This window comes from Podarcis vaucheri, assembly GCF_965113315.1.
Source record: "Podarcis vaucheri genome assembly, chromosome: 15".
Taxonomy (NCBI): Eukaryota; Metazoa; Chordata; class Lepidosauria; order Squamata; family Lacertidae; genus Podarcis; species Podarcis vaucheri.
In genome coordinates this window covers 29,535,056-29,558,818 of record NC_138753.1, presented here as the reverse complement: position 1 = coordinate 29,558,818, position 23,763 = coordinate 29,535,056, and the positions used below count along the sequence as shown (strand labels likewise).

At 48.9% G+C, this 23,763-nt stretch overlaps 2 protein-coding genes across 2 annotated transcripts; both read left to right on the top strand.

Moving 5' to 3' along the window:
• Window positions 1-2,956: 2,956 nt before the first annotated feature.
• Window positions 2,957-7,757, top strand: APOA5 (apolipoprotein A5). The gene is made up of 4 exons (XM_082200629.1): window positions 2,957-3,122; window positions 3,351-3,414; window positions 3,865-3,976; window positions 6,578-7,757. The coding sequence occupies exons 2-4, from the start codon at window positions 3,366-3,368 to the stop codon at window positions 7,509-7,511; spliced, it is 1,095 nt and encodes a 364-aa protein (XP_082056755.1). The 5' UTR covers window positions 2,957-3,122; window positions 3,351-3,365; the 3' UTR covers window positions 7,512-7,757.
• Window positions 7,758-13,309: 5,552 nt separating this feature from the next.
• Window positions 13,310-22,919, top strand: ZPR1 (ZPR1 zinc finger). Its single transcript, XM_082200548.1, has 14 exons — window positions 13,310-13,550; window positions 14,315-14,476; window positions 16,267-16,357; window positions 17,207-17,277; window positions 18,099-18,185; window positions 18,326-18,448; window positions 18,627-18,680; window positions 18,943-19,009; window positions 19,301-19,371; window positions 19,453-19,542; window positions 19,629-19,739; window positions 20,112-20,198; window positions 21,536-21,601; window positions 22,632-22,919. Exons 1-14 carry the CDS (start codon window positions 13,413-13,415, stop codon window positions 22,764-22,766), a joined length of 1,353 nt encoding a protein of 450 aa, XP_082056674.1. The 5' UTR covers window positions 13,310-13,412; the 3' UTR covers window positions 22,767-22,919.
• The last annotated feature ends 844 nt before the right edge of the window (window positions 22,920-23,763 follow it).

Genomic DNA, 23,763 nt, shown 5'->3' with positions numbered 1-23,763 from the left:
AGTTTCAAAGCGCGAGGAGCTTTGGGGTGCTTCAGCCTTTAGTGTGACCTCTTGCAAGTTGATGAAATCCAGATGTTTGGGACTGCAGTTCCTATCAACACTCCCTCACCCCCAAGCCAACATGGAGTCTAAAAATGAGGGAGGGCACCAAGTTGTGGAAGGTTGCTTTGGTGAAAGGAGCTGAACCATGCAGAGCACTATAGATTCATATAATTGTACAGTTGCCAGTGACACCAAGGGTCATCTAGTCCAACCCCATAAAATGCAGGAATCTCAACTAAAACATCCCTGACAGATGATCATTCAACTTCTGCTTAAAAACCTTCAATGAATGAGAGCCGATCACCTTCTGAGGTAGTTTGTTCCATGGCCAAACGGCTCTTACCATCACAAAGTTATTCCTAATATTTAGTTTGCAATCTTCTTTCTTGTAAGTTGAATCTATTGGTTGAAACCACTTTTGGAAAGTTCAGAGGTCATCTTCGGGGAAGGAAATGTATCTCCCCTCCAGCACCAGGGAGTGCATTTCCGCCCAGGAAGACATGGGCTAGAGATTGCTGGTGGGGGTGAGTTGCATAGGGAGAGGCCTCTTCTTTGGGGAGAATTGGGGGCTGGCTGGGCTGCCCTTTGATACCAGCTTGGGAGCAATGACTGCTTGGAACTTCCCCTGGCCACAAACTGGCCTTGGCTGGCTCTGTGCACTCTGACCTCTTCTGAATATTCGCACAGAGGGTTTTGCTGGGAATAGCTCTGTGGTCATTGAGAGCCTTGGCCAGGGATGTGTTCTGAATGGCTGAAGATGGGGGGGGGGCGCACCCCAAACTCCCTACAGACATGGAAGAGGTGGGGGAGGGTTGCTGTCATTGGATTGTTTTCTCTCAAAGCAGTTATTTCTCCCCACATGCCTGTCAATTTACAAATTTGGTGCCAGGGCAACTCATGTGAACATTGAATTAGGGCTCACCCTCATCTCCCATTTGTCTCATGCCCAGAAAATTCAGGTCAGACTGGTTTCTCTATTGTCCCACTCCTCTTATTGGGAAAACCTGTTCTTTAGTTTTCAGTGGGAACAAACAGCAGTCCTGTGCTTTTTGACTGAGTGCTAAAGAGCGCTTTACCTTGGGACAAGAGGACACTGGCGGCATCTCAGCAGGGCCATGGGTGCCCAAGTACCCACAAAATTTTCAGTGAGGGGGCCAGGGCCCCTCAATATTCTATAGCCAGGCGGTCTCCATTGGGCCCTTCCGCTGCAGTAGTGGGTTTCGACAGAGCCTGTCACAGCAGCTGATGGGCCCCATAGAGCCCATTGCAGTTACAGCAGGCCCCACTGGGCCTTTCAGAGGGCGCACCGGGGCTCCTCCCAGTGTGTGATGTCATATGCGGCATGGGTGATGTCACACATGCATGCTGGGTGCCCACGATCTTGGGCGGAACCTGGCGGCCTGCAAGAGGGAGTATGGATAAGCCCTTCCTTTCCCTTGCTTGAGCCTTTTTTGGTACTGCTACTTTAGCCCAGCCATTGGTACAAGATGGAAATCTGGCTCTGAGGCTGCTTTCCATGCCTGCATGAACACACTACAGGTTTAAACTGGCTTAAGCAATGTTCCCTCTTCCTGGAGAACCCTGGGGGGAACTGCAATGTTCTCAGGGAAGAAGCCATGGGGCAGTCCAAAAATGGCATAAAACTGTAGTGTAGAAAAGTCATTTACTCAAAGTAAAGTTGAGAGAGAATGGCCTGAAAGATGCATTTTTGTGGTGGTCAGTGGAGAGAGGGTATCAGCTTTTGTTCTCAGCATCACCTTAACCTGCAGTAACTCTGCCCATCCTGCTCAGGGTACCGTATTTTTCCGTGTATAACACGCCCCCATGTGTAAGATGACCCCCATTTTGGGGACTCCAAATTAAGAAAATGCCCAGAATTGTTAAGCTTTTTTTTGGGGGGGGGTTGCCCAGGGCTGTTGAGCTTTTTTGGGGGGATTGCCAAAAATTGCTCACCTACCGGACAATCACACGTGCTGCCAAAGATGCCAATTATCTGCTCGCTAGCTGCCAGCAGCCACAAATCACCCGCCCAATTGCTGCAGTGGCAGACAATCAACAGCTGGCCTTGCCATAGCCACCAATCACTTGCCCAGTCGCCACTGACAATCTCCTGCTCGCGGCTGCAAACAATCGCCCACCCCCCTTCAGGACTATCCGTGTATAAGACGACCCCTAATTTTTAACTTTATTTTATAATAAAAAGCACTGTCTTATACACAGATAACTAGGGTAATTATTATTTAATTTATGCCCTGCTTCATGTTCTGTAAGAAATGTCTTGTCAGTTTACATGCATCTCTTGCTAGAGGCCATGCTCACCCCTTCACAATGCTGGGACCCTCCCTTGGAAAGAGTTGAGCTTGCTCCTTCAAAGGCATTTCCTGCCCAGTTGGACTGCAAACCACGGAGCCTCATTGGTGGGATAGTTTTACATGAAATGAAGAAACAAAAGATTTGAACGAGGCAGTGCAACACAAACAAAAAACGCCGCTCCAGCTTCACCTCCCTGCATCTCAACGCTCCCCTGGCCAGGGTGGAATTGCCTGGGATGCAGTTAGCCCCCACCCCCCGCAGGGTTCACGCTCTCTGTTTTCCTTTCCTTGAACTCTCACCCAGTTTGGACTAATTGTCCCATGATGCTTTCCCCTGTACTTGGGCCAGGAGTTGCAGAAGACTGAATAACTGGGATGGGGAGGCAAAGGCCACAGGAGATTCCTGCTTGCGCCCCAAGTATAGAGAGCTGGGTCGATCAAAAGAGACCCCCCTTATCTCAGAAACCACCACCTCCCCCGATCAAAGTAAGCCCTCTGTCCTCTGCTCACGACAGATGCAGACGTCATCTCTTTGTCAATGTCTTTCAACCTTTGTGTTGTGTTTACACGGAACGAGGGCCAGGCTGGCTGGCTCTGCAGCCGTGTGCAAGGCAGTGAATGCTGCCTGGCATATATAAAAGGTGCGGCAGCAGGGCATCTACAAGAGCCAACCCCGAGGAGACCAGTGCCCAGCATACAGGTAGGAGGACACAGGGGGAACAATCCCACCATCTGGGAGCAGCTGAGCAAAATACCTGAAGGAATAAGGTAAGGCAAAAGTGGTTACAATCTGGCACGTGAACTTTGGGTTCTAAGCAGACAAAGCACAACTTTCTGTTCAACCAATTCCTGTTTTTAAACTGAAATGAGGGATAATCATGCAGATGGACTTACAGCCTGGAAGGAGCATCATCCATACTCAGCCAAGTCCGACAGCGGAGATTCTTGCTTGCTGCGGCTGCACAGCTAACATGTCCCTTTAATGCCTTGTTGCAGAATCCTCGCTTCATCATGTGCATCAAAGCTGCCCTCCTAGCAGTGCTGCTGGCCACCTTTTCAGGTTAGGCTCCTAATAATAATAATAATAATAATAATAATAATAATAATAATATAGGTGCATTTAGAGAGTGGGGAGGTTCTGGGTTGTGTTAGGGACAGCTTGGTGACCTCTGAGCATGTGTTTGTGGGCTACAGCCTTAACACAGTGCTTACAATGCTCTGCTTCTAGTCACAAGTCCCAATCAGAGCTGCCAGCAGGGTGACAAATAGATTCAGCTTCTGGACACCTGGGCACACAGGGTGTTTTTTCCCCCCTGGAGACCCCTCTAGCAGCGACATTAAAGAGCAGGAATGACCCTGAGCTGCAGAGGTGACCTCCCTGGTTGCCTGCACTGTTGTGCAACATTCTCAGTATGAGAATCCACCAATGTGAGAGAACTCTTGTTGGTTGGAAGTGAGTTGGCTTTCCATAGACTTTCTTCTTTTTGTCCCTTTTGCTTCATCTGCACAGCTTCTCCAGCCAGTCTTCAGCGGAGCCACGTCTGGGACTACTTCAGCCAACTGACTCAAGACAAGGGCAGCACGGAGCAAGCCCAGCAGCTGAAAGGAGGGCAAGGGGTCAAGTGAGTCTGATTCGCTCTAAGCTTATCAGTACAATTGTGTGCTTTTTCATTTCAGACATTTATCGTCCACCTTTTCCTCTAAGGAGGTTCTCCCTTTTCCTATTTTTTTTCCTGTGAGGTAGGTTAGGCTGAGAGTGACTGGCCCAGGGTCACTCAGTGAGCTTCATGGCTGAGTGGGGATTTGAACCCTAGTTTCCCAGGTCCTAGAGGCTGACACTTTAACCATTACACCACAGTGGCTCTCACAGAACAAAGGACACAACTGGTGGGTTTTCCTATCCACCCCTCCATTCCCTGATTTGTAGGGGAAGGGGTGGGAACCATTATGGGGAGAGATCATCAGATGCATTGGCAGAAGAAAGCAAGTGCAGCCAACAGGATTAGCCCCTGATCAGCCCTAAGGAAACGGTGCTGGGGACATTGATTGAAATGGGGTCCCGCTTGTGGGTTTTCCAATGGGGCCTCTTGCCTGTCACTGTGAGAGCAGGATTCTAGACTAGATTCCATTGGCCTGACCCAGCAGCCAGGATCTTCTAAAGTTTAATTTTGAAAGATTATATCTTGCCTTTCCACAGTAACATCCTTTCAAGTGACAGAAGGAACTGCGCATCTGCAGCCCATAGCTAGAAATGGTTCTGGGGTAAGAGGGAGGTGAGAGGGTTCACCAGCCCTTAATATTAACTAGTGAGGGGAAGGAGTTTCCCCTATTGACCACTGGTAGAGGCTTCCACTATTGTTTGGGCTCCCACTGCATCAACATGCAAAGGATGACAATGACGATTAATTGATTAAAGGTAAAGGGACCCCTGACCATTACGTCCAGTCGTGGCTGACTCTGGGGTTGCGGCACTCATCATCACACTTTATTGGCCGAGGGAGCCGGCGTATAGCTTTCGGGTCATGTGGCCAGCATGACTAAGCCACTTCTGGCGAAACAGAGCAGTGCATGGAAACGCCGTTTACCTTCCCGCCGGAGCGGTACCTATTTATCTACTTGCACTTTGACGTGCTTTTGAACTGCTAGGTTGGCAGGAGCAGGGACTGAGCAACGGGAGCTCACTCCGTCGCGGGGATTCAAACCACCAACCTTCTGATTGGCAAGTCCTAGGCTCTGTGGTTTAACCCACAGCGCCACCCGTGTCCTAATTGATTGATTAATCGCCTAATAAACCACCATCTCAAGATAATTAAAAACGGCTGAAAACACAAAAACAACAAATACGTTTAAAACAAGACGAAAACCTGCTTGCTAATACATAGCAACCTATTTATTTAATCATTAATTTAACTGCTTGCCTGGATTCCGAGCAGCATAGAAGTAAAGGAGAGTCTACCATCTCTTCATTCCATCCTTTCTCAGTGAAGTTGAAGCTGCCTATCATATAATGGCTAGGAAGGATGCAGGAATAGGTAATGGGCACTAGGAGGCCTGGGTGTGGGAAGGTATCTTGCAGCCTCAATACGTGGAGATGCTGGACACAGCATCCTTGCTGATGTGGTTGGCCTAGGAGCAAACTCCTAGGGACTGTGGGGGCTTTGGCCCCCACAGTAAAATATTTAAGGGGGCTGGGTCACCACAAAGTTGATGGGCATTCCCATTCAATTATGCAGGGTGGGGCTTACCTGAACCCCTCAAATATTTTATTCAAGTTGGCACCCCTGGTATGTGGCCTGGTGGAACTGCAAAGGAGGACATATTTGGAACAGAGACGGCTAGACAGTGACTTGGCGAGAGGGGATTGAAATGCAGTGTGGGTGAGTGGGTGCCCTGGTATGTGGCCTGGTGGAACTGCAAAGGAGGACATATTTGGAACAGAGACGGCTAGACAGTGACTTGGCGAGAGGGGATTGAAATGCAGTGTGGGTGAGTGGGTGGGTGGAGTTATTGTTTTTATTATGTATTTTGTCTTTTAATCCTGTATTTTTATGCTTTGATCTGCCCTCGGATCTGTGGGTGAAGGGTGGTCTACAAATTTAATAAATAAATGAAATGAAATAACCAGTGTCGTGTGGAACATATGGTATACAGTGGTACCTTGGCTCTCGGACGTCTCCATTGATGAACATTTCGGAACTCAAATGCCAAAAACCCAGAAGTAAATGCTTCCATTTTCAAACGTCGAATGGCTTCCACTGTGTGTTTCTCAATTTCCTCAATGAAATTTGCAGACCACCTTTTTAGAACATTTTGGAACTTGAAAGGTCTTCTGGAGCAGATTACTTTCGAGAACCAAGGTGCCACCGTACTTGCATTCCTGTTTGTCTGTTTAATGAGATACAATAATTGGGATTGGTATGATCCTAATACAGTGGTACCTTGGGTTAAGAACCTAATTTGTTCTGGAGGTCTGTTCTTAACCTGAAACTATTCTTAACCTGAGGTACCACTTTAGCTAATGGGGCTTCCCGCTGCCGCCTCCCAATTTCTGTTCTCATCCTGAAGCAGAGTTCTTAACCCGAGGTACTATTTCTGGGTTAGCGGAGTCTGTAACCTGAAGCGTCTGTAACCCGAGGTACCACCGTAATGGGCTCTCAGACTCAAGACTTTGTTTTCGGGTCTGTGTCCCCTCTGCAAATGTGTGCATTCTCTCTTTTGTTCAGAAACATGAAGGAAAGTCTCCAAGATGGAGCCAACTACGTGGGACACGTCCTTGAGAAGTTGACCCCAGTACACAGGGGATTCCAACCCCAGTTCTACCAAGATGCTGATGGACTTCGACAGATCATCCAGAGGGAGGTGGAAAGCCTCCAGAGGAAACTTTCCCCTTACATGGATGAGGTGCACCAAAAAATCAGCCAGAACTTAGAAGGTCTCCGTCTCCGCCTGACTCCCCTCACAGAGCAGCTGATGGAACAGGTCTCGCTATGCGCAAAAGAATTGCACCAGCATTTCAGGCCCAACCTAAACGCAGGGGCTCCGTTGGTGGAAACTCCAGGTGCGGTCCAGAAGTTTACAGCCTCTTATGCTGAAAAGGCAGCTACCTTTATTGACCAGGTGAAGGAGATTTTCTTCCCATATGCTGACAGGTTGGCAACTGAGATCCACCGTACCATGGAAGAACTCCACAAAAGCACAACACCTCACACTGCGGTTATGGGCCAGCGACTCAGTCAGTATCTACAAGAATTCTCCGGCAAGCTCACCCGCAATGTGAAGGTTCTCCATCTCCAAATTGAAAGGAACCTAGAGCAACTCAAGGTGCAGCTGAGCCTTCACCCCAACACCTGGGTTGCACATCCTTCCCACAGGAGCCAAGAAAACCACCAGCTGTCTGTGGACCTGGAAAATATGGCTCAGGAGGTTCAGGAGAGAATTGAGGAGTTCAGGAGAGATACAATCCTTCAGATAGACAACTTCACAAGGACCACGGACAGGGAGATGGAAGAAATGAAGTCCAAGCTGTCTCCCACACCCTCATACTTGGAAGAGTTCCAGGAAAACTCCACACCACTGGAAGACTTGCATGTCAGGCTAGACTCCCTGTGGAAGGATATTTTCCAGAGTCTCAATGAGCCGAGCAGCAGCTTATACTGAAGTTTTGTGCCCAGGCAAATTAGGCAGTGGAGGCCTCCTTGAAATAGCCTACTTTTGGGGTGGGGGAGATCAAACCCTTCTGAGCAGTAGTGGTTTCCCTAGACTGCCACATCAGACTTTAATGGTTGGGACCTATTTTGGGCACGTCGCTCCTCCTGTGGCTCTTTTATTCTCCTTTTCAAAATTACAGGACCTTAGAATTATTGGATACAGCTAAGCTCAATACATCATCTCTTGCGGCAAACAGTATTTTCTCCCCTCTCCTTTTCTCTATTATTTGGTAGGGGATAAACATTTAAATAGGAGGCTGTGGCCCTGAGAGCAGCGGTGTAGAACCTTCACCTTGCAGGCAAAATCACACACATCCCAATTAGGTCCATGGTGTTTTTGTGTCCAAACCATGTCCACCTGTCCATCACCTGACAACTTATGATGTCAGCAGCAGTTCTGCCTTTCCAGACACTGGTTGCAGTTCAGTACTTTTTTTCACCTTGGTACCTTGCGGTGACAAAAAAAAAAAGCACAATTGTGCCGAATTGCATCTTGAAAAGGAATCGTTGGATGCCAGGGAGCTGGGGGGGGGGGTTAGTAAAGGTAAAGGTACCCCTGCCCGAACGGGCCAGTCTTGACAGACTCTGGGGTTTGTGCGCCCATCTCACTCAAGAGGCCGGGGGCCAGCGCTGTCCGGAGACACTTCCGGGTCACGTGGCCAGCGTGACAAAGCTGCATCTGGCGAGCCAGCGCAGCACTCACCTATTAAAGGTGGCACATACCAGGTGAGTGAGTTTTGAATCAAGCCAGTGGGTCATCCAATTCGTCACCTATGCAGTTGAGTTTGCTGAAGGTTATGCTAGGACAGGGTGGTCCAAAGTGTGGACCTCGGCATCATTTGACACCCACCCAGCCTTCCCAAAGCCAGGTAAGCAAGGTGCTGGGCTTTGGGAAGGAGATGTGAGGGCTCTGACAGGGTCTTACAGTCCTCCTTCCTCCTTCCCAAAGCCTAGTGAATGCTTCCCCAGCTTTGGGAAGGTGAGAGGGCTCTAAGACCCTCCCTGAGCCCTTATGCCTCTTTCCCAAAATTTTAGCCTTCCTCTCTCCTGTGTGGCACGACAGTGTGCGTCCCATGGGTTCTGTTTCAAAGTACACATGTGCTCCACTTGGTACGAAAAATTGAACCTCCCTCTGTTAGGATGATTAAAACCAGGCTCCCATCTTAATTTTACTCATGTTTTAAGAATGTTAAGAGGCTGCTTCTGATATGGAGCACCTCCTTGGATCTCCTCCTAGCGGAACATTTTATCCCCCACCCCGGCAATGTTGATGATTAAAAATCCTGCCAGTTTTCTATTTGATGTATTGTACTTTTATAGTAGGTATACATATACTGTAGTAATGCTGTAAATATATATTTTGTAGTAATATGCATACATGTTGTTCACCTCTTTGGGGGCCTCTGGCTAAAAAAAAAAGTGGCACAGTATATAAATAAACTGCACCCTACCATCCCATGTTTTATTCATGAGAGGCCAGACTCTCGTGTTCACTGTGCCTCCTCAGTGCAAATTTTACTCACTTCTGCATTCACTCTAAATGCACTCTAAATGGGTAGAAAAATTGCCACACCAAGAGAAGCACTGAAAACTGAAACCTCCAAAGGCTTATGTTCATCATGTGAGCACATGGTGGTGACTTTTCCTAAACATTTTTGCCCTGTTTAAAACAAGGTTCAACCAGCTCCCGTGACACCCAACTTTTAGCTACTGTGCTCAGTAGGAGACAGAAAGACTGAAAGATAGCAATGAATGAAACTACTCCCATCTGCTACTTCTGGTGCTCCATTTATGTAAATACATAATTTCTCCTGCACTGTTTCTTCTCTTAGATGTTAGCACAACCACTATGCCTATGGAACAGGTAATACAGAAATGGCTGTGGAATCCTCAGGTCCAGTTTGCACATCCAATTTATGACTGTGGTCTAATGCAAAAATTCAGTGGCCAGGTTGCTTACTTGAGCATATAACGCCAATCTTGGCCCAAGTGCACTGGCTCCAATCAGTTTCTGGCCAATCTGAAGTGCTGGTTTTGACATATAAAACCTTAAATGGCTCAGGACCGCAATACATCCAGGACTGCCTCTCCGCATATGCACACTGTATCCATCATCTGAAGCCCTTCTTCATGTGTCCCCGCCATGAGAGGTCCAGAGAGCAGCAACACGGGAATGGGCCTTTTCTGTGGTGGCTCCCTACTTGTGGAATGTTCTCTCCATGGAGGCTTGCCTGGTGCCTTCATTACATATCAATATCAATATTAATAATAATTTATTTGTATCCCACCCTCCCCAGCTGGGTGTTAGGATATTTCCGTTCCACCTTAAAAGGGAGCAGGATGTTTGTTTCACAGCCTGCGTATTTCCTGTACACAGGATGTTTATGTTTCTATTGCTTTCGTTTCTCTCTCTCTGCTAGAGACACTGACACAGGCAGTCATGTCTTTCTCTGTTCTGATCAACGCTGAATAAAGCTTGTAAATAATGCTCTCCTGAGTGCAACTTTTGGCTGTGCATTATCTGCTGACAGAGTGTGCATGAGCTCTAGATGTTGGGCTATTTTCTAGAAACTCATGTCGCTAATCGATGATACTGCGTGCCTACGGGAGATCGATGGATCGTCCGGCAAACGGCTTGGGGCCATGATGGACTTTATCTCCCTGGCAGTATCCCAACACTGGGATCAGAGCAGCTAATATCATAAAAACAACACAATATGCATAAAACAGCCATCAATTAATTAAAATACATCTTAAAAATAATTTAGACAAATTAAAATCTGGGCAGGTGGCAATTATCAGGTTTGGAATTGAGAGTGGTTAATACTTGCCAGGACCAAGTGTTTCCACTGATCATACAAGGACCTGTGAGCAGGTTGGGGGTCTCCTTCAGGCTTGTTTTATACAAAGGAAAGTAAGTCAAACTGCATCTTGCCCAAAGGCCAGGCAAAAACATTCCTTTTCTCCGAGGCCTTTGGCTAATTAAACAATCTGGCCTTATAAACAGCGTAGGGGGAGTGTTATTGTTTCTTGTATTTTCGTAATAGGTATTTTTGTGATCCTTGGATGAAAGGTGGTATAGAAATGTAATTTTTTCTTAATGAAAACATGGACTAAAATTGCAGAACAACTGAACTTCTAGGCTTCAATTGCCTTCCAATAGTTGCAAAACTAAGCACAAAATATTTACCAAGCTCTGCTTTGGTTGCCACAAAGTAGTTTTACACCACTTATTTGCCAATCTCCCTCCACGCCCGCTGACTGTGTATATATGTGTGTACGTGTCTGATCAGTATGAATCTGTGAACAAAGCATTGCCGCTACACTTTCTGCATCAAACTTGGCTTCCTTGTCCTGCATTGTAAATGGCTTTTTGATCATCTCTAATAAAGTAACATTTCCACAGGTCCTGCCTCTTGTTTTGTCTGAATCTGCAGTGGTCTACCACGGTGCAAAGGGAGGGCTGAAAACTGGTCCAGGCATTAAAGCAGAGACCCACCCCATCCTTGTGCACACACACACCTCCAACTGGAAGAGCTTGGTTCCTGGATCTGGCCAAGGTGGACCTGTCTAGCCAAGCACTCAGGTTCTCACCCACACTGGACACGCACAACCCTTTAGAATGCCTGCAAGCAGCTCCTCCCCAGCAACTGGTATCGAGAGGTAGACTTCTCCTGGCTCTGGAGGTTCTATTGAGGCCTCTCATTTCCCAGCGGCTTGCAGCCTGGCCAGGCTCACCCTGGCAAGGGCTTGACTTGTCTCCCCACCCGGCCAAGTGGTTCCTGGTGGTGCCTTTGCCACCGGACTGGGAGGGGAACGCTTCCCTTTCTGAGGTCTAACCGCCAGCAGGAGGATCTAGCAGCCTGGCTTTCCAGTATGCCCACGTGGACAGAAATTCCATCCCAGGGTTTCTCCCCCTGTTGAACTTCTGCCTGCCCGCTGGCCCCCTTATTTCCCCCCCTGTTGAACTTCTGCCTCCCCGCTGGCCCCCTTATTTCCCCCCCTGTTGAACTTCTGCCCGCCCGCTGGCCCTCTTATTTCTCCCCGTTGAACTTCTGCCTCCCCGCTGGCCCTCTTATTTCTCCCCCTGTTGAACTTCTGCCTCCCCGCTGGCCCCCTTATTTCCCCCCCTGTTGAACTTCTGCCTCCCCGCTGGCCCCCTTATTTCTCCCCTGTTGAACTTCTGCCCGCCCGCTGGCCCTCTTATTTCTCCCCGTTGAACTTCTGCCCGCCTGCTGGCCCCCTTATTTCTCCCCCTGTTGAACTTCTGCCTCCCTGCTGGCCCCCTTATTTCTCCCCTGTTGAACTTCTGCCCGCCCGCTGGCCCTCTTATTTCTCCCCGTTGAACTTCTGCCTCCCCGCTGGCCCTCTTATTTCTCCCCCTGTTGAACTTCTGCCTCCCCGCTGGCCCTCTTATTTCTCCCCCTGTTGAACTTCTGCCTCCCCGCTGGCCCTCTTATTTCTCCCCCTGTTGAACTTCTGCCTGCCCGCTGTTCCTCTTATTTCTCCCCCTGTTGAACTTCTGCCTCCCGGCTGGCCCCCTTATTTCTCCCCTGTTGAACTTCTGCCCGCCCGCTGGCCCTCTTATTTCTCCCCGTTGAACTTCTGCCTCCCCGCTGGCCCTCTTATTTCTCCCCCTGTTGAACTTCTGCCTCCCCGCTGGCCCTCTTATTTCTCCCCCTGTTGAACTTCTGCCTCCCCGCTGACCCTCTTTTTTCTCCCCCTGTTGAGCTTCTGCCTCCCCGCTGACCCTCTTATTTCCCCCCTGTTGAACTTCTGCCTCCCCGCTGACCCTCTTATTTCCCCCCTGTTGAACTTCTGCCTGCCCGCTGACCCTCTTATTTCTCCCCCTGTTGAGCTTCTGCCTCCCCGCTGGCCCTCTTATTTCTCCCCGTTGAACTTCTGCCTCCCCACTGACCCTCTTATTTCCCCCCTGTTGAACTTCTGCCTGCCCGCTGACCCTCTTATTTCCCCCTGTTGAACTTCTGCCTGCCCGCTGACCCTCTTATTTCTCCCCCTGTTGAGCTTCTGCCTCCCCGCTGACCCTCTTATTTCTCCCCCTGTTGAACTTCTGCCTCCCCACTGACCCTCTTATTTCCCCCCTGTTGAACTTCTGCCTGCCCGCTGACCCTCTTATTTCTCCCCCTGTTGAGCTTCTGCCTCCCCGCTGACCCTCTTATTTCCCCCCTGTTGAACTTCTGCCTGCCCGCTGGCCCTCTTATTTCTCCCCTGTTGAACTTCTGCCTGCCCGCTGACCCTCTTATTTCTCCCCCTGTTGAGCTTCTGCCTCCCCGCTGGCCCTCTTATTTCTCCCCGTTGAACTTCTGCCTCCCCACTGACCCTCTTATTTCCCCCCTGTTGAACTTCTGCCTGCCCGCTGACCCTCTTATTTCCCCCCTGTTGAACTTCTGCCTGCCCGCTCACCCTCTTATTTCTCCCCCTGTTGAACTTCTGCCTCCCCACTGACCCTCTTATTTCCCCCCTGTTGAACTTCTGCCTGCCCGCTGACCCTCTTATTTCTCCCCCCGTTGAACTTCTGCCTCCCCGCTGACCCTCTTATTTTCCCCCTGTTGAACTTCTGCCTGCCCGCTGACCCTCTTATTCCCCCCCTGTTGAACTTCTGCCTCCCCGCTGGTCCTCTTATTGAGTCCGCCGAGGCCTAGGAAAAGCCCGCGAGGCCCGCGTAGGAGTACTGCGCACTGATTCGGTCACACGACGCTTGTGACGTCACCCGAAGCCGGTGCCCTCTTTTCGGGCGGTGTGGGTGAGAATGCGCATGCGTTGAGTGGAAGTTCCGGGTTGCCGGAAGCGTGCGTAGGTCGCTGCTGCTGCTGCTGCTGCTAAGGGAGGCATGTCGGCCATCGGGACCCTCGACCCTGTCCGGGGCGGCGGGGAAGCGACCCCGGCCCTGTTCCGCCCGCTTAGCGCCGAGGACGAGGAGCAGCTGCCTGACGAGATCGAGTCCCTCTGCATGGCCTGTCACTCCAACGTGAGCCTCCCCAAGATGCTAGTCCTCACTCTGCTGGGCCCTTCTCTCTCTCTCCACCCCGGCTGTGGGGCCTCACCGTCCTCCCGGAGTGGCGGGACACTTCCTTCCCTCCGGGCAGCTTCTCAAGAGGGAGACGAGAGGGTTCTCGCGGGGAGTTGCTAAGACGCAGGTTTTCCTTCTAATGGCAGCAGCCTCTGCCAAGATGGGAGCCCCGCTCCGCCGCCTCCATCGCTTCCTTTCCTGTTCCTCCTCTTCTAGGAGTTGCTCCTGGAGAGAGAACCCCTTTCTTGTGCTGGGCGACCCCTCTCAGATCTTGCTCTCTTGCTTTTTCTCTCTCCCCTCCTCCCTGCCCCCGATCGGTTGCCCTCTGAGCAAGGACCTCTCCCCCCCCCCCAAAAAAAAACCACCCATGGTGCCATATAGTTTCTAAAAATCATTATTAAATTTAGGGGGGGGGGATAGGTGACTGTTCTTTGTTCGGTTTGGAGTAAGCCCATTGGAAATAGCGCCCCTAAGTTAGTCCTGCCCATTGACTTCAGCGGGTCTACTCCAAGTCGGGCTATCGTATACAACCCTCATTCAGCGTTGAGGTTATAGGAGCAGGTAGTGTTTGTCTGGGATAAGGCATGTCTTTGGTGCAGAGGGGGAAGTTGTGGTGTCTTTGTATAAAGGGGAAAGGTGCTAGGTGTGACTGTGCAGCAGCCCAGATGTTTGGGATGCTGAGCTCTTGCAGTTTGCCTTTATTCTTCTTTTACTTTATCTAGGGGGTGACTCGGTTGTTGCTGACTAGGATTCCCTTCTTCAAAGAGATCATTGTCAGTTCCTTCGCCTGCAATAGATGTGGCTTGACTAACTCAGAGATCCAGTCGGCTGGCCGGATCCAGGATCAAGGTGTATGCTATATGCTGACTGTGCGGAGCAAGCAGGTGAGTGGGTTTGTCTGCTTCCCATTCCCCTGTGGTAGCTTAAGGACCTTGATTATGCTTTAGAAGCAAATTTGGCAGCTTTGAAGATTGGTTTTGGCACAATCCCTGCCCGTTTGGATCCACTGCGTCACAGAACTGATTCGCTGTAAAGCTGATCTGGCTTGAGAAACCACAATTGGCAGAGAAGTAAACTTTCAATCAATTAAGCTTACTTTCTTACAATACAAAGGCAGCACAGTGTGTGGTTGTAGGTGGGCTGGGTGCTGATGTCACGTTGCAGAAATCAGACTAAAGAAATCCAGATTTGAGGTCCCTCGGTGTGATCTTATGTTATATAAAAATTTAATACCTACGGGACCGCCTCGCCTGGTATGCCCCACGGAGAGCCTCAAGGTCCATAAATAACAACACCCTAGTGGTCCCAGGCCCTAAGGAAGTTAGATTGGCTTCAACCAGAGCCAGGGCCTTTTCAGCACTGGCCCCAACTTGGTGGAACGCTCTGTCTCATGAGACCAGGGCCCTGCAGGATCTGATTTCTTTCCGCAGGGCCTGTAAGACAGAGTTGTTCCGCCTGGCCTTTGGATTGGAGCCAATTTGATTCCCTCCGCCCCCCTTTTTCTTTTTTCTTTTCCTTCTCCTGCAATGAGGCTTCATTTTAATATTTTAATGTTCCATTATTTTAATGTTGTATTTTATTTTTGTTTTTAAGTTGTAATCACTCATCTTGTTTTTATTATTGCTTGTAAGCCGCTCTGAGCCCGGCCTTGGCTGGGGAGGGCGGGGTATAAATAAAAAATTATTATTATTATTATTATTATTATTATTATTATTATTATAGCCACTTTTCCAAGACTCAAGGCAGTGTAGAAACCATAGCCCAGATTACATATAGAAAACCACTCAATCAGTGCTAGAAACTTACTCTGCCATTCCAAAAGAGATGCCTTTTACACCCCTCCTCCAGTGCAGAGTTTAAAAACGCCTGTGACCCCCAGGTTGCATAAAAACATAACATAGGCATCTAGCAGGGTTTGGGAGTTGGATCCAGCCAGCAGCCAGATCCTTACACACTCCCCACCCCCACCCCCCATGGGCCAACTTTGACAGGTGCATGGGGCCACCCGCCTGTCAGTCACCAGATGTCATTGTGTCAGGTGACCTGTTTTCCTTTGCCCACACATTGCTCAAACCATGCGTGCAAAGTAAATGGGTGTGTGTGCTCTGGATCGGAACTTGGGTCCAGTTTGTCCTTTAGAATTAACTTGTAACTGGATGGGGGGCAACCTTTGAATGTGTGACATCCACGGCGGGGTTTCATACAAACATGTAGGGCCAGTGGTTGGTCTCTAAACGTTCTTCCAAAGTGGAATCCTGAAACTGGAAGGGAAAATAGCTTCCTTGTTCTTTGGAAGAGATACTTTGCTGATAGCTGAAAGAGGCATTTGGGTTTTCGTTCCATTTTCTGTGGGGTAACTAACTGCCACCTGTCTCCATTGCACATTTAAAGGTTGGCTTTGGTCACCCTTTTATCTCTGGTTACCAGGGATAAATGGTAACATGGGCACAAGCTTCTAGGAAGAGCCAGAAGGAATGGGGCGCACTGGAGCTGATTCAGAAGGCCTCTTCCCCCACCCCTGCTCTGGTTTGGGTTAGTTGGGGAGGTGTTATCACTCAGCTTGTGTTTCCCTTTAGTTCATGTGTGCTTTGGGCATGTCCTTGTCGTCACCCAACCAGGTGGGCTGCTGGGTTTCTAGACTGGTATAACCTCTCCTGTAAATCATTCTCCCCAGGATATGAATAGGGAAGTGGTGAAGACTGACTGTGCCACAGCTAGAGTACCCGAGCTAGACTTTGAAATCCCTGCTTTTTCTCAGAAGGGAGGTGGGTATATGGTCGTTTCACTATGTCTTGGGGCAGCTGGTCTTTGGGATGCAAGGAGCTACTAGCACATTCCTGACGACCTGTTCTGGAGGAGGAGCTGCTGTTTGAGGGTGTGAAAAGGAACATTTTCCACTGTGGGGCTTTTAAAGGGTGTGTGGAAGAAGCATTTGATGTACTGGCTTGAACAAGAGGGCTAGAAAGCCCCTTGGTCAAGCCCCCTGCCCAGTCAGCCTATAGAATACAGATCTCCACTAAATAGCTTCCTGCTCTCATGTTTCTCTCATGTAGAGGCTTACTGCCTCCGACAGCGGAGAAAGAACATAGCTACTGCGGCAGGTAGCCACGGGGAGTCTTCTCCTCCGTTAATTTGTCTACCCCTCTTCTAAAGCCATCCCAGTTGGTGGCTGACACTGCTGACTGCTTTCCAAAGTAGCAGTGCTCCTTGCTTGAATCATTGGGGATGCCAGCTCACCCTGTGTTCTGTGCACCTGCAGTGATTGCCAGTGTGCCAGTTCCATCTGCTCTATTTTCTAAGGGCAGCTGGGGGAGGGCAGTGGAATTGATGGGGGTACAAGGCAGAGAAGGACTTGTGTTGCCAGGCTGCCTTTTGAAAAGCAGAAGTTGGGGCCTCCCTTCCCTGTTCTACCCAGTCTTTGGCTCACTGCAGAGGATCTGGTCGCTGGCAGGATGGACTGATATCAGTCCATGAGAGCCAGCAAAGGAGCCAACCTTGTTATTTCTAGTAATAACAGTCACTTTTGCGTGCCAGTGTGGAAGACTATAACTGGTGGGGTCTGGACTGCTGGGTAATGATGTGTCTGCCCTTTCTCTCTACCTCCCTCTCACTAGCTCTTACCACCATTGAAGGGTTAATTGAGAGAGCCATAGAAGGATTGAAGCAGGACCAGCCATTGCGTAGGGTAAGCTCCCTGCAAGGGCTCTGCAGGAGGTGGGGGGAGCACTTTCTTGTCTGTATTGGCTGAGCTGTCATTTCATGGGGCTTTTCGGTCAGCTGGCAGGGGAAAACTTCTGCCTGAAAAGATACCTGGCATTGGCAGGTGCTATGGCAGTGCTCATTGCGTGGCCAGTATATTAAATGATGTTTGAGTTTGACCAAACTGCGGGAGGCAGTGGAAGACAGGAGTGCCTGGCGTGCTCTGGTCCATGGGGTCACGAAGAGTCAGACACGACTAAATGACTAAATAACAAAGGTTTAGAAGTCACCCTTCGGGAAGCAGAACTTGAGAACTGCCTAGAAGCATTGAATGCCCTTTTGGTTTGGGCAGCTCTATCGCAGTCCTGTGAGCTAGTAAAGCTGGTCCTAAATATTTCTAGCAGTATTGTTAAAGGCCCCTGAAGTCCAGAATATGGGTGACTAACACCTTACCTGCTCCCCTTTTGGTAAACAAAGACTCACTTGTTAAATATGTCTGGCAATAACATGCAGCAAGTGATGCTGGACAAATAACAGAGAGCAGAGGATATAAGGTAGCTTTCTCTGTGCTTGTTTGTTTGATATTCTTTGCTGTAATGCAGGGAAGGGGAACGTTTGGTTCTCTGGTTGTTGTTGGACTTCAGCTCTCATCCTCCCTGATCATTGGCCCTGCTGACCGCAAGGGGTGATGGGAGTTGTGGCCTGTGGTGTTGGATTTTAAGTCTGGTGTTGGACTCCCAAGTTGTTCTTCCAAGCTGGTCTGGATAATAGAGGCTAAAAGCAACTGCTTCTGCTTTCTGGACGCAGGAAACCCAACCAGACGTTGCAGAGAAGATCGAGGGATTCATCTGTAAGCTGAAGCGCTTGAAAGATGTGGATTCAGCCTTCACTTTTGTAAGTACCACCAGGACAGGGCTGCCTTTAGTTGTGGTGGGGAGCCTTTGCCTATCCTGGCATGCACCCAACTGTTCCCTGCAGAAGCAAACAGAGGCTATTAATGGCTCTTCCCTTCCACTTCCTTTCTCTCTTGCCAGATCCTAGATGACCCCTCTGGCAACAGCTTTGTGGAAAACCCTCATGCCCCACGGAGGGATGAAGCCCTGGTGGTGACCCACTACAGGAGAACTGCTCAGCAGGCTGCTCTGCTTGGAATTGAGGTAGCTTGAGTTAGAGGGTGTCTGGCCTTAGTGGATTCATGAAGGCTCCGTAACTTAGTATTTAGGCAATGGCGTTCTAGTTCATGTGCCACCGTTGTCAATCACTTGACCTTTGAGCCATGCTGCCGGTCCTAAGAGTGTGCAACAGACAAATTCCAACATCTCTGCTCTTTCTTAGGCTGAGGAATCCAAGGAGGACTTGACTGACTCTGTGGACGACCTACGGAATGAAGTAAGTAAACTGCCCTTGAGGTTTAGGCAGAGTCTTCTGGAGTACTCAGTGGCTTGCTTAGGCCTGGCTTGCGTCCTCTGGAGGGTTCCTGTTCCCAGCAGGGGTCATTCTACAGAAAGGGACTTAGAATCATATGATTGTAGAGTTGGAAAGGACCACAAGGGTGATCTTGTCCAACCCCTTGCAATGCAAGAATCTGAGATCAAGAGTCTCATGCTCTGCTGACTGAGCTATCCACTGTGCCTCCTCTCCTGTATTCCAGGTGCTGCAGTTTGGCACCAACTGCCCTGAATGTAATGCTCCAGCCAGTACAAACATGAAGCTGGTGCGTATCCTTTTGAGTCTGTGAACGAGGAACATGTCACATTCCAGTCCGGTCATGTGTGTGCGTGCAGATGCATCGCTCTTGGCTAAAGAGTGCGGTTCAACCAAACATACCTTATTCCTTTTTTTAGTGGTGGAGGAACTGTGCCAAGGGTGGTTTGGAGTGCTGTTCTAGGGCTGGGATTCTGACAGTGAGGAGATCTGACAAAGCAAAGAAGTGGGTCTTGTATCTGTATCAGTAAAACAGGTATGTGAGTTTAGCTGTTTGTTGGTTTCCTTGACTTCTCCATCTCCAGAGATCCCTCATTTCAAAGAGGTCATTATCATGGCTACGAACTGTGATGCTTGTGGGCACAGAACAAACGAGGTGAGAGGCTTTTGGTCTGGCTGGATTGATGTTTCCTTGGATGAGCTCTGTCCGGTTTACTGTTTTCCTACTTGTCCATAGGTTAAATCTGGAGGAGCCATAGAGCCTTTGGGGACCAAGATAACCCTTCATGTGACTGACCCATCAGACATGACGAGGGACATCCTCAAGGTGTGGTGCTGTTTTCTCTGCCATTGTCCATTTCTTGCAAATTTCTGCCTCCAGAAACTAAGTGAAATGTCCTCCTTCTTCCGCAGTCCGAAACCTGCAGAGTGGAGATTCCAGAGCTTGAATTTGAGCTGGGAATGGGAGTCCTGGGTGGGAAATTCACGACTCTGGAAGGATTGCTAAAGGATATCCAGACTCTGGTGAGTTTTGTAATAAAATAAATGTATATCCCACCTTTGAAGGTAAAGCCCTCACAAAGTGACTTGCAGTTAATGAAAAAACATATTGGAAGGAAGCTGTTAAATTAAGGGGGGCACCTTAAACTAGTAGGAACTCAAAACAAATTTGAGTTGGCTTGTTGGCTGCACTTTAGCCGAAGAAATGTCCTTTCTCTAGACAGGTGTAGGTCTTGCCAGCAGGTGCCAACAGGTGTTGGTCTCTGGAGGGACAGGAGACAGGAATGTTACAGAATGGGAAGACTGAATCTGCTGGATGTGAGCAGAGTCACTGGCTGGCTTAGGGAGGGGGAGCTGGTTTTGAACAGGGACTAAATTATGAGTTGTGTCTTACAGGTGGAGAAGAACCCATTCACTCTGGGGGACAGCTCAACATCAGACAGAGCAGAAAAACTCTGTGCATTTGGCAGGAAGCTGCAACAGGTTTGGTGCCTCTTTATGCCTTTAACTCAGCATACTATGGTTTTCTTTTTTTTTGTACATTTTTTTTACTGTAGTTTGTAAATTTTAATTTTGCTGGATTTTATGGTGTTATTGATATATGCCTACTGATTTTTAGTAAAAGGGATGCGGGTGGCGCTGTAGTCTAAACCACTGAGCCTCTTGAGCTTGCCAATCAGAAGGTCAGTGGTTCAAATTCCTGCAACGGGGTGAGCTCCTGTTGCTCTGTCCCAGCTCCTGCCAACCTATCAGCTCAAAAGCACGCCAGTGCAAATAGATACATAGGTACCACTCTGGTTTCCATCAGTGTCCCATGCGCCAGAAGCGGTTTAGTCATTCTGGCTACATGACCCGGAAAGCTGTCTGTGGACAAACACAGGCTCCCACAGCCTAAAAGCGAGATGAGCGCCACAACCCCATAGTTGCCTTTGACTGAGCTTAACCATCCAGGGGTCCTTTACCTTTTTTACCTACTGGTTTTTAGTTATGTTTCATATTTGTGAGCTGTTTAGTGTGTGAGTTATATTCTTTAGTTTCATTGGATATCCAGAAGTTCTGTCGTTAGGAGAGAAGGAATTTTTCCCTCTGTACACTTTCTTCATGCCATGAGAAATTTTATACATTTCTATAATATCTGCTCTTATTCACCTTAAATTCTGTAACCTTTCCCCATAGGGGAGTTTCTCCACCTCTTTTTGATGGTTTTGGTTGCCCTTTTTAAAAAACTCTTTTCCAACTCTACAATACAGTCGTATCATGCTTCTCAAATTCATTGGCACTCGTACGTTTTGGCTCCCGAATGCCGGAAACCTGGAAGTAAGTGTTCTGGTTTGCAAACGTTTTTTGGAAGCTGAACGTCCGAAGCTCCTGCAGCCAATCGGAAGCCGTGCCTTGGTTTTTGAATGGTTTCCGGAGTCAAACGGACTTCCAGAACCGATTACGTTTGAGAACCAAGGTGCGACTGTTATCTTTTTTGGAGGTGGAGAACTGTGCACAGTATTCCAAATGTAGTCACACCATAAATTTGTATAATGGCAGTTTTATTTTCAGTTCCTTTCCTAATGATTCCTAGCATGGAATTTGCCCCTTTCACAGCTACTGCATACTGGGTTGACACCTTCATTGAGCTACCCACTATAATCTCCGAGGTCTCTCTCTGAGACTGCTAATATCGAGTGGTATATAAGCTAAATAAATGATGAGAAGGGCATCTGGGCTCTTTGGCTTGATGCTCCTCCTGTACTTGGGCTAATTTTCTGGCTGGGACGAGAGGCTGTGAAGCCTTCTCTGATGGGCATGCCTTTTCTGTTTCTCTCCAGGTAGTAGATGGGCAGTTGAGGATACATTTTGTCCTGGATGACCCTGCAGGGAACAGTTACCTCCAGGTACAGTGAACTTGGGAGAGAAGAAACAAGGGGTTGTTTAGCAGATAGTTCTGTAGCAAGTGCTGGCCATGTTGGTTCCTGAGAACAGGAAAGTTCTGAGAATGGCCCTTTAAAAAAGACAGGCTGTGGTGTATGCATGTGCCTGGCTGCTGAGTTTCAAAGTGCTTGGGGAGAAAGAGCACAAAATGATGGTGATGACAAGATATTGACACTGCTGAGAACAGGCTAAGATGGCACCAACCCAGCTCAGCACCTGGGACAGCAAGGGAAGAAAGGGCAGAGTCATTTGACAGAGCTGGAGACCTCTGGACAGTGGAGGGTGGTAATGCCGGAGGAGTGGAGGTTACAACAGGGATGTTTATAGGGCCACAGGGGAGTCTGTACCTTCCTTATCCATGTCAGGAACAGGACACAGGACGAGGAACGGAGCAAGTGCCTAAGTTTGGGGTTTGAGGGGCCTGGGTAGTGCATTGGGGGCTTGAGGCCGGAGAATCCTTGGCTAACACACTCACCGTTGAAAATGGCTTGAGCCAAGTTGCAATCTTTTTGGCTTAGCATCTTGGATTTTGAGGATAAGTGGGGAGTTTTGAGATTGGGGAAAACATCGGATATCCAGGTGCCTCCAAACATATTGCTGAAGAATCTAAGCATGCTTGTGCTCAGGCCCAGCTTTGCATGCCTTGAAAAGTATTCGAGAGAGAGGTGTGTGTGTATACAAGTCAGGGATGGGGCACCTGGTGTTCTCCAGAAGAATGTTGGACTCAATTCTCAACATCCCAGACCACCTGCTGTGCTGGCTGATAGCTCTCATCCATATGCATGTTCCATGTAACTAATCTCAATATACACCTGCTCTAGATTTGGCCCTTGCGCAAGCCATGTGATCCCTTTCCTAAAATGAACTAAACAGGGAGCAGGCCCTTCTACCCCCCAAACTCCCCAAAGCTGGTGATTCATTCCTTGTGGGCTGTGCAGGAAGGGTTTCTGTGTCGTATCCCCGCATAACACAACCGCCTCTTGCTGCCTGCAGAACGTTTACGCTCCTGAGGAAGACCCAGAGATGCGAGTGGAGCACTACGAGCGGCGGTTTGAGCAGAACGAAGAGCTGGGCCTCAACGACATGAAAACAGAGGGCTACGAAGCAGACGGCACTTCCCAGCGGTAGCAGCGCCACACAGAGGCCAGGACAGTGTTGTGCAGAGAAAGACGAACAGTTCCGCCTGCCTGGCGAAGGAAGGGTCGGCTTGTGACTCTCTGGATTGAATTTGACCCACGGAAAGCTTGCTAGCAGGGTTTCTCATAAAAAGCAAAAGCATTGCTTCTGGTTTGAGGCTCATTTTGTTATGGCCTGGAATTCTGTTGGCGCAAAAAGCACAGGCAATCCACTGCTCGATTTACTCCCCCAACTGGCCCATCGAAGTTAGATGCCCAAGTATATCATTGCCCAGGATCTTCAGCACTTGGTTCTGTATTGAGTGCTGCCTCCTGCATGAGTAGTGTCTTGCATTTTCAGTAAGGGAGGCAATATTGTCAGTCTTCTCTTCTCCCCTGTTCCCTTGTGGGTGTTCGGTTTCTTTGCATTTGTTTTTCTCCAGAGCAATAAAAGTGAGGTGTGTGAAAAGACAACTCCTGCTCGCCCTCTGCTAGGGCCACTCTGCTCTTAGGAGAAAAATGAAGGATATTCAAGCCTTGAAGAACAGTAGGGATGTAATCGACCTTAGCTCCCTCTTAAACTAAAAGCTGGTACCCGACCTTGAAAGAATTGTATTTTCACACAAGCAGCATTGATTGTCTCTGCTTCGCAAGGGTAGGGGCTTTTCAGTGTAGCCTGCTTTCCTCTTCATGTGTTAGCTAAGGCTGGGCAATTTTGTCTAAAAACTTGTCAAGGCTGACACCTGTCAGTTGCACACTTGTAATAGGGTTTGTATAAGGTAGTCCTCTCCACCTGGGTGTCATGGCATAAATTGGCCTTTGTCAGGCTGAAGCTCTCCAGCTGTTTTGGATTATCATCCTGGTGGGCAGAAAGGGCAGCTGATGGGAGTGACTGCTCAAAACATCTTGAGGGTATCAGGTGGACAAAGGCTCCTGTAAATTACGGGGCTTCTGAAGATCTGTGTCTGTGATCATATTTTCTACCCGACCAAAGGTGTATACATGGAATT